We start from the raw sequence: 10022 nt of genomic DNA, 5'->3' as shown, positions 1-10022 counted from the left end.
TTCTAGTGAGAAAGAGACGGCAACACGTCATCTGCGAGACTCAACGAGGTCACCGTTGCGTTGAGAAATACGCTCAACAAAATGATGAAATGAACAGGCGACACGACAGACTTACTGTCAGCAAGGTTACTTACTACTAGACATCGATCAGACAGTCGGAGACTGACGGAACATGCGATTAAGTGTGACTTATATGCATTTGAAAATTGATTTAGTCCATAAATGTGACACACGCTATACTTTGGCAGCCTGTTGAACTCACATCAACAAACCTACCTATTGTTAAGACAACGGGGCGAATGTGAAAACAGAGTTTTAAAATCTCTTCATCGTTATCCTCGGCAATATTTTTCCGATGAAACCTGAAGGCAACAGCCTCCCGCCTCCTGATTGGATGCTTTCTCGAGTTTCCTGCTCTCTTATTGGCCTTCGGCGTCTCGTGCTCCGTCTCCGAACCCGGCGGACCCAACTAGCTGCGCGTGCGCTTAAACCAGTGACACAACAAGACAACTGAATTTAGCCCGTTCCCGAACGGAAACGGCAGAATGTTTTTTCAAAATAATAACCCCAGCCTGAAATGACTGCGTAAGTGTGTGGTGAAATAAGTTATAACCACTAATCATAAAGTAATATGGCTTTGCTTTACATTAAATCAACACATTTATAGAAGCAACTAGGGCTCACTCAACTAAAGCTTGAGGGGTGGCGATTGCGCCTACGTGGAGTTCAGTTTCCCCTCATGGACTGTTCCTATAATCACTCAGGTTTCTTCCCACAGTGCAAACAAGTAGAGGTTAACTGTTGGTAAGAGTGAGACTACTGGTCTATATGTGACCTGTGATGTACAGGTGACTTGTCCAGGGTGTCTCCTGCTCTCGCCTATGTACAGACACAAACACAAAAAATGCTTGTTTCTTTCAGCCTACAACAAGTAAAGGTCACAAAGTCAACATTTGCTAGCCAAAATTAAGTTGTGCCAGAATAAAAAAAAACAATTAAACGAACAAAATCTGAATATAAAGGGCCTGGTTGTACTGCGGTCCCATCAGAGAAGATAGTTCCTTAATGTCAGGGGAGAAGAAAATGGATGGACATGTGATAAAACTGTGTAAAATTAACAAAATATGCTATGAATTACCTTAGCTACGACAACAACAATGCCAGCTACTATTTCTTATCTTTCGGAAAAGTAAATAGATTTATTTTGAAAGTCGTAAGCGGAACTTCCTAGGCTAGTCTCGTAACATTGACAGCCGGTGTTGCCTTTGAAAAGTGTTGGACGTGAGTGGAGCTCAGGAGAGAGTCACCATGTCCGCCGTCATGAGCAAGCTGCTCTCGCCTGCACTCCACTCACTGCAAACTCATTCTCCATGAAATAACAGTCAGGGGCCTCAAGGATGGCCAGCTCGGTGAGTAGCCGCTTCCACAGGCTCTGCTGACACCTCTCTTTTATGGAACGTTTGGATGTTTTTCCACTCTCCAACATGGATTTTTCTAATCCCCGAGGTAGCTAGAAGCGAGGTGGCGTCTAGCGAGGAAGCCCGTTGGAAATACTACAACTTTTGGGGAAATGCTCTCTGTCAGGGAGTTATTGTCGAGGAGAATTCTTCCAAAGCAACATTCAATGTTAGCGTCACGCTAATAACCTGTAACGGCGTGTGAATATCAGCCATATTAGGGACTTAAGTGGCTTGGCATTATCTCTTAGAGCACTGTAGAGCGCAACATGCAACAGCCATCCGTGCTTTTGTATGAAGAAGACCGTTTCTGTGAAAAAACTATTTAGTTAGTTTCATTAGGAAAAAAAAATCTACAGCAGGTGAACTCAGTATCACTCTTTAGTTACATGACTCGTCAGTTAATGATTCATTTTGCAATTCTTTGTGTAAACTTTATTTTTGCAGTTAAGCCATTGATCACTCACAAAATATTCATTTCAATTTGATTAGTAAGTATTCATAACTCTTCACTTATATTTAGATGTGTGACAAACTGCAATATATATATATATATATATATATATATATATATATATATATATATATATATATATATATATATATATATATATATATAAATAATCTCCTACATTCAGATTTTAACAGTCATGTCCCCTCGCAGGGTGCCGTTCAGGTCAAACTAGAACTCGGTCACCGTGCCCAGGTCCGTAAGAAACCCACTGTGGAAGGCTTCACCCACGACTGGATGGTGTTTGTGCGTGGACCAGAGCAAAGCAATATTCAGCACTTTGTGGAGAAAGTTGTTTTTCACTTGCACGAAAGTTTTCCCAAACCTAAACGAGGTAAGTGCTGATGCTTCTATGAGTTCTGTGTGGGTTTGCTTTTCTTTAAAAAAAAAAAAATTGGTGGGTTGTGGGTCATCTGGGTTCCTTCGGGGCAGCTGGATTTTGGATCTGAGAGAAAGAAAGAGTGTTTGAAGCACCATCCTGATGTGTCCTTGATCAAAGCACTGAGTCACCGGAGCTGACACTCAGCCTCCACATTCAGGCAGAACCACTGCATGTGCCCAAAAGTAGTTTTGGGTTTTCCAAGTCAGCACAATGGAAAATGTCATGCAATCCTTGATTCTATTTAAATGATGTTCAATAGGTGAAATGGGTTTGTCAGCTTTTTTTGTACAACAAAATGCCATTTTTTAGCAGAAGGTTTGGCTCAGGACTGTTTGCTCCAGGACTGTAAACATAATGATGACTCAAAATGTTCAAACATCTTGAATGCCTTTTGTTTCATTTTTTTTTAAACAAGATTCAATGATTTGACTTCAATGACTGATGGTTGACATTTATTCTTATGTAAGATGTGTCTATTATAACATATGCATTTGCAAACCAAACCATTGAATGAGTCGAGCAAAGATGAAGTTATTTTATCAATGAGTAACTCAGAGAAAAATATGATTTATCTCTCACAAAAGAAAAGTGCTTAATGCTTGGCTCTGCTGTTCCAGAGAATCGTGATAATGTCTTCTGTCTCAATAACAGTTGACATGTTTTATGTAGCTGGATCAGTCTTTGCTGCAGGCACATTGTATTATCACCACCTTTTATTATTTAATACTGTATGTACTCTATCTTGACTCTTTCAATCGTATTTGGGGTGTACATGATGATTCTTATGGGTTGAATAAGGGTGTTAAATCTTTGTTTTTCTACTGTGTTTCATGATGTATTGAACATGTTGGATCAGTCCAGAGTCAATAGTCCCCTTCCCCCCAAGTCTGACAGGTTGGAAGTACAATCATAGCAGTGGAGAGATAAATCTGAAGCAAAAGACTCTCTTAAGACTGCTATCATGGAGTCAGGATGGTCGTCTTGGTCAGCTTCCGATTTGAGTTCTGCAGTTTGGAGGGGTCAAGACAGCATGGTGTTTCCTAATTATTTTTCAGTTGGCTTATCCACTCATCAACTTCAGCCCTCCGCTGAACTGAGGCTTTCAATCTGCAGGATGGTAGTCAATAAGTTATCAACGACCAAAGGCTGTATTTTGATATCCAGTTGCTACACTTGCCTTTAGCCACAATAACACACACGACTCGGCCATGAGGGTTCATCTTGTCCTCATCTTTTGAGTTGGTTCTCTGAAAGAGAGGAGTCAATAAGAGGCTGTTTCAGTGAGAACTCAACCTTCATGTTTACTGACCAATGCTTGTTGTGGATTCGTCTTTCGTCTGTATTCTGTGGTTAGTGTCATTAACCGACATTGTCAAACTCCTTGCATGATTTTGCCTTGCAAAATTAGCCTCTGCGGTTAGCTAACTTTCTCTAGCTGGAGTATAAACATTTACTGTACGTGGCTGTAATGTCAACACTTAATGCTACACAGCTTTTTGGCTGGTCACAGACAAACCGCTGTGTGTGTGCCTAATGTATTTTGGGGCAGCTGCATTGCTTGAAGGTGGGGGAGTGACAAGCAGAACTTGCTCGACTCAGATTTTTAGGTTTTGTGAAGCTCTGCAGACAATCTGCTCGTACACGCCGCAGTGCCTGGAGCACGCCCACTACTAAATCTCAGTTTCACGACACTTTGCAGCTCAAGTTCGTTTCGTTATTTTTGCAATTCTGTGTGTGCATCCTTTCAGATGGGCAGGTGTAAATGAAGGGCATTAGATGGGAATTAATCTGATTTTCAACTCCACACCATTTCATCATCAACATTTCATTGACTATGATTGTCTGTTTGCTGGGCATGATGAAGATTAATAGTGTGATGTGTTGGAGCAAAATGATGCATATTCCCTTTGTTTGTGTGTGTGTGTGTGTGTTAGCTGCATACAGTGAAGTAAATAAGTTTTTTTTCTTTGAATTACACTGGATTTTATTTGAAGGACAAATACATCAATTGTCTGTTGGAAATTCAAATTATACATGGAATGTTGTACTTGTTGTTGCCTCCTCCACTGGGGCCACTACAAGGTTGTTCTTCCACAAGGACATCAGCTAGTTAGCAGTACAACAAAACGTTGAAATATTATATTAATTCATCTATTATTAATTGAATACATTTGCAATATTTACAAGGTGATTGTAGAAAAACTGGTAGTGGATGCAACCAAAAATACAGTGCAATTCAAACTTGTCTAAAACAGACCGCCGCCATGTGGAATGCAAATTAGATTTTAGCTATGATCATGTGCATCTTATACGAGTTGTTGCAGTGCATTATGGGAGTGTCAGGAGAGCTATTTTTCCCACAATATTATGGTGGGACATTTTGGAATCATGCTGCAGGGCTGTATGTATTCCTGTTGGGAGCGGAATGTTACTCATAGCCCTTCAGTTGTTCATGCCTGTCCTACTTCATGTATTAAGTACAGTGGTACTTTGACATACAAGTGCCTTACAGGTTGCAATTCAACTGCATAAATTCACCACGTGCATTTACACAACTGCATTTCCAGATAGACAAATGGACTTGAACAAAGTCCACAAAACGCACAATGGTGGGTGGATCTGAAGGAAGTTACTGTGGTGGTGTAGCAGTTGATATCCATTGAATTAAAGAGGAAAGAGGTGATGATAAATACTAAATAACCAGTGCAGGCAATATGACATCATCATGATGGGCTGAAGTGACATCTGTGCTGTTTTTTCCCCCTTTTTTTAATATCTATTTGTATCGAGTAATTTATTATTACTCCTTTTGAATTGTGTATTGCACCGTCAAAATTACAAATGGCAAGATCATTTCAAGCATCTCCCCAGACAATCACTGGCCTTTTTTGAAGCCACAGGCCCCACACCATTAAAGCAGATACCAGCTTAAACACAAAATGCAGAGTCTCTGGTTGTTAAATTGTGACCCCCATAGAATCTAATCAGATGACAAATGTGAAGAAACTCACATTTGATATTTAGTCTGGAAGGAAAAAGACTTTTTAATCTCTGCCTTTTGTCAACCACGTTGAAGCTCACTTGGGCTGAAGCAGCTGCTAAACAAATAAAAATGCATATTTGTGAGGTATGTTGGCAATGAGTTTTCACTGGCCAACATTATGAAATAAACAAATTGTTAGAACATGACGCCTTTTGGGTGTCCTGGGAGATTGCAGCATGACTGTAATCTCCTGATCAGAGAAGAGAGGTGCTTGAACGTAAGAAAAATGGGATGTGGGTGCTAAGGAAAGTTAGTCATGAAAATGGGATTGCTGCAACTGCAGTGGATAAAACTGAGAGAAGAGAGTGCTTCAATCCTTAGGGAGTCAGAATGCTTGTTTAATGCAAGTTCTGATGTCTAGAGTTTTGCTTGAGTAGTTTGGAGGGCTTAAGACTCCATGGTTCGAATTATTTTTTGCCAGGCTTAATCAGGATATAATTTTCAGACATGATTTTTGGATTTTAATCAAAAAGTTCTCATTAGTAACCATTTTATCAGAGTGAACGCGTTGGATTTTCATTTGCCCCACTGGCTCTTAAAAAGCTAAACGCAAGAATGTGATCATTGATTTCCGCAACTGAATATGATGCACTTCTAGTCAAAGACTGAGGAGCTTTGTTGTCTGCCTCTTGAGGAAAGAATGCCGGTGCCGACTCCGGCCCAGAAACCTTGATGAACGCTCGTTGAAGACGCATGCTTTTATGTGTCGAGTATTTGATTTAGCTTACTTGTTATTTGACACAATACGCTGCTGCTGCTGCTTCTTCTAATCCAAGTTTGATCGTCTGAAGTGGGCCCAGCAGGAGAATACAGCTCCGGACAAGTCATGCTGACATGTGCAATCGGGTCGTGCCTAATTGCGCTCTCCTCAGGTGTCTGAGCTCATTTCATACAATGATAGATTGTAAGGAGCAGCATTTCCTGACCTGTTAAGTCTTCGGAAGCTGGTGCTTTTCCAGTTGAAACACGGCCAACCGTAATGGCTCAGGAAGAATGACACCCTGCATTCACTTGTGAAGCTGCTCAAGAAAAATGAGTTTGTCAGCGTTCTGTTCCAGCAGTTATTTAGTTCTGAAGGGTGGTGATTTACATTCTCCTGCATCTGCTCCCTCAACCTTTCTGTAGTATTCTGCTGTATATAAATAAAATAAAAAGTATTTCACACTATTTGCTGACTTCCAGTTGATGGCATGAATACATTCAACTTGTTTACTAGATGACATAAGAAAAAAATAACTAAACAAATGCCTGCTGAAGGAAGAGGCTCCATCAACTGTTGTTGTAGCAATAAAGGTTACCAGAGACTGTTATTTTTGTAGAGAGCTGGGTATTCATATTCATATTCGATTATCCAGGGCTTCATTCGAATCATGATTCAATTCACTTTCAGTTTTGTTCAGTCACAACAACAATTTTGCTTGATTGTGAAAGAGCTTCTCCGAGAACTTATGCTGTAAATAGTAGCTGAACCCACTGACCTGTTGCGTAATAAAAAAAATAATAGATAGGATGGCCTAATGTTTAGTTTGTTTACATTCTGGCTCAACAAGCTGTACTATAGATACAACATAATAAAATAATAGATTTAGGGCCATGCAGAGGAATATTGATTCACATTGACTGTCAATTTTGAGGTTGTGTTTTTTGAAGCGAGGCAACCACAGGGGTGCTCCGAGCGTCATTTTTTTGCCCATACTGATCTGATGCACGTTTTCCATTTGATCAGCGCGTCATGATGACATTGTAGATGGCTACATCAGCAGTGACAAATCAGCCAGCCCACCAATCATTGCAGCACTAGCTAAGAACAAACCTGAACCCTTTGGCGTCCAGCATTTTTATTTTTTCCATTGTATCCAAGTTCAAAAACTGCGATGTTTGGGATCAATTTTTCGGAACATTCTCAGTTGTGGGAATTGTGTGTCAATTTATTTTGACATACTGTACGAAGACTTTGGACCTAAAGTCACACACAAAACAAGCAACAAATCTGAGTCTTCCCTGTGAAAACCACAAATTCGAGCCTTTTCTGTAAATCAAAAAAGGAAAAACAAAAAACACTTTTTGCGCATCCATGGGTCCTTGAGTATTAAAACTGTCATCTGTGGCAGATATTGATTCAAAGTCGCATGTCTCTCCTCACTCCTCTATGGTTTACCTCCGTGTTGCCGGCAAATTGATGCATGAACTGGTTGCATGCTGAAAACGTGATTGACGTGCCCGCACATGACGTCATACCCGATATTTCGCTTCCAGAAATTGACGAAAACAGTAACACAATGTCAAGTAACTTTAATCTGACTTCTGAGTTGGAATTGGCGTTATTAATGCTAGATTACTTTTGACCGAAAAAAGTGGTTCTATAAGAGTAATGTCTGACTTTGTAAAGCGTTTCCGGCGTCACTTAATGTAACCACAAGTTCTCAAGGGTGAAACCAGGAAATGTTTGTGGCTTTTAAAATAGCGTTCAAGGTTCACCAGTTGACCTAATATCAGCTCGCAAACATTTCTTAAGGGCATTGCATGTAACTTATTTATGTATTCATGTATGTATTTATTTTTGTCTCCATTGCATCCTGGATGAGAATCTTTCAGCTGCAATCTAAAAAATATAGCAGGAAAAAAATTATTATAATAGTGCAGAGAATTTGTGTTGTTGCGCTGCTGAGATAAACCGCCAGACTCCCATAAGTAAAACCACCAGGCAGTTAAGCTGCCACTCTGCGTCATTATTGCCGTGTTGTTAGCAGGCCTGGCGTTGAGGCGTTGCCATGGTGACAGCCAAATGGCCTTGTCTGTTCCAGGGTCAGAAGAAGCTGTTTGCAACCAGCGGAGGGGGGTGCTATTTTGGCAACAGGCAGCAGAGTCTCATGCTGCTTAAGCGCCTCATTTAGGGCCCAAGCTGCCATTTAATCTAAATAGGAGATGGCATCTCTACAAAGGTGTGTCTGATATTTTAGACCATTGTCGCTTTCTGGTTAGACGTATGCGGGGCCAAAGTAGAAAAAGTGAAAAGTTTTTGGTGCAGGAATGTTAATGTTCCAACCAAACTTCCTGAAGAATTGTAATTTTGTGTCTGGTTTGTTCACTAATGCTCCAAAGAGGTTTACGATTATTGTTGTTTGTGCCAAAATTACTTTTGGTATTGCCGTGTTCCTCTAGCACTTTTTTGACCAAACATGTCTAAACAAGTTGACGATTGTTAAAGAAAGGCTGTTTTGTTTTGTGTGGGTACCAGCCTAACTACAAGTTACAGCACTTGATCTTTCAATTTGCAAAGCACATTCCAAAAAACTACCAAGATGGACCAAGTGTCAGATGACTCACAAATGTCTGGAGAGACACACTCTCATCAAACGCTCTACCACACTAAATAAAAAAGGTTGGTAAAAAAGTAACTGCTGATGTTGTACGCCTGTTGTTGTTGCTGCTCTTCTCTCTCTATTCTGCAAATATACACATGCACCAAATGCTTCAAACCAACTTGGAGCTGTAGATCCAGTACACAGTTCCCAACCCTACTAATGTGTTGGTTTGTACTGGCAGTAAATCTTGGTACTGTGACTGTACAAATCCTTGTCATGCTCCTTTTTAAAATGTTCAATTCTGTTAACAGATCTGGAGACCGTTATTGTCCAAAGCTGCATACCAAAGTAAAAGTTTGTTTGAAATGAATGTGATCTATTACTGGATTTGGCAGCAACACTTGAGGGAAAGTGTTGTTAGCAAAAGCGTATCCTCTTTCTGCAGAAGAAAGAGTGCACTGTCAGCCAAATTGGCGACACCGTAAGCGCCTTACAGTGTGTGCATACACACATAGAGGAGGAGATTGATGCCTTCGTGATTGAGCCAACATGTTAGCCTCCGGCCGTCTTCAGGGCTCCGTGGAGTGCTCAAATGAAACCTTTTAAGTTTCCTTCTTTACCGCGCCTGCTTAATTTGAGGCTTGTGTGCTCATACCACATAAGTCAAGTCATTGCAATGACCTGCACATAGATGAAGATCTTCCTGTCGAAATATCACGCCAATGCTGCTGCTTCACTCAATGCCCTGCTTTTCACTGGGGCAAATGTGAACATGAGGTGGATGATATCCCCACATTGAGGCTACAGTGTCTCTCCTGAACTCACTCCTACTCCTATTGTTTTAGATATGCAGCTATCATCGGTTATTCATTATCAATATCAAATATTCCACTAAGTTGTCTCCCTCTTCATTTTTAAAATTCAACTTTATTTCTTTATAATATTTTATTTATTTTATTTTCTTGAACAGAAATAAAAGCAATTCAGCCAGATGTGGATTTTTTTTTTCCCTGATCAGGACATAAGAGGTGATACAAAAATCACTCTAAAGAAGTGTCCAAAGTGCCACACCACCCCCACTCTTGCACCACAGAGTCTGCAATAGCGTCAGACGCAGCATCCAGCTGTGGGACAGGCCCTGTTCAAAGCCCCCCTGCTATCGGCTCCTGACAACAAGGGGAGGTAGACCCACATTTTAATTGATTTGAATTACAGTTTGATTTAAATGTGAAATTTATTTTTCACGTTTTCATCATGATGAACTTACTGAACCTACTTTTACTCCTCTGCATGTACTCTTTTTGTGTGTGCAACTACCTAAGCA

At 40.5% G+C, this 10022-nt stretch overlaps 1 protein-coding gene across 2 annotated transcripts in view; it reads left to right on the top strand.

The window, feature by feature from the left end:
* The first annotated feature begins 1261 nt into the window (after nucleotides 1-1261).
* mllt3 (MLLT3 super elongation complex subunit) overlaps nucleotides 1262-10022 on the top strand; it is a 29892-nt gene continuing 21131 nt past the window's right edge. For both annotated transcript variants that reach the window (XM_053861040.1, XM_053861039.1), the window contains exons 1-2: nucleotides 1262-1409; nucleotides 2122-2302. In XM_053861040.1, coding sequence (XP_053717015.1) covers nucleotides 1398-1409; nucleotides 2122-2302 — 193 coding nt within the window. In that variant the 5' untranslated portion in view covers nucleotides 1262-1397. The remainder of the gene's footprint in view (nucleotides 1410-2121; nucleotides 2303-10022) is intronic.

The sequence above is a fragment of the Synchiropus splendidus genome, chromosome 3, assembly GCF_027744825.2.
Source record: "Synchiropus splendidus isolate RoL2022-P1 chromosome 3, RoL_Sspl_1.0, whole genome shotgun sequence".
Lineage (NCBI taxonomy): Eukaryota > Metazoa > Chordata > Actinopteri > Syngnathiformes > Callionymidae > Synchiropus > Synchiropus splendidus.
The sequence above is the reverse complement of the archived record's forward strand: the minus strand, read 5'-3'. Positions and strand labels throughout refer to the sequence as shown.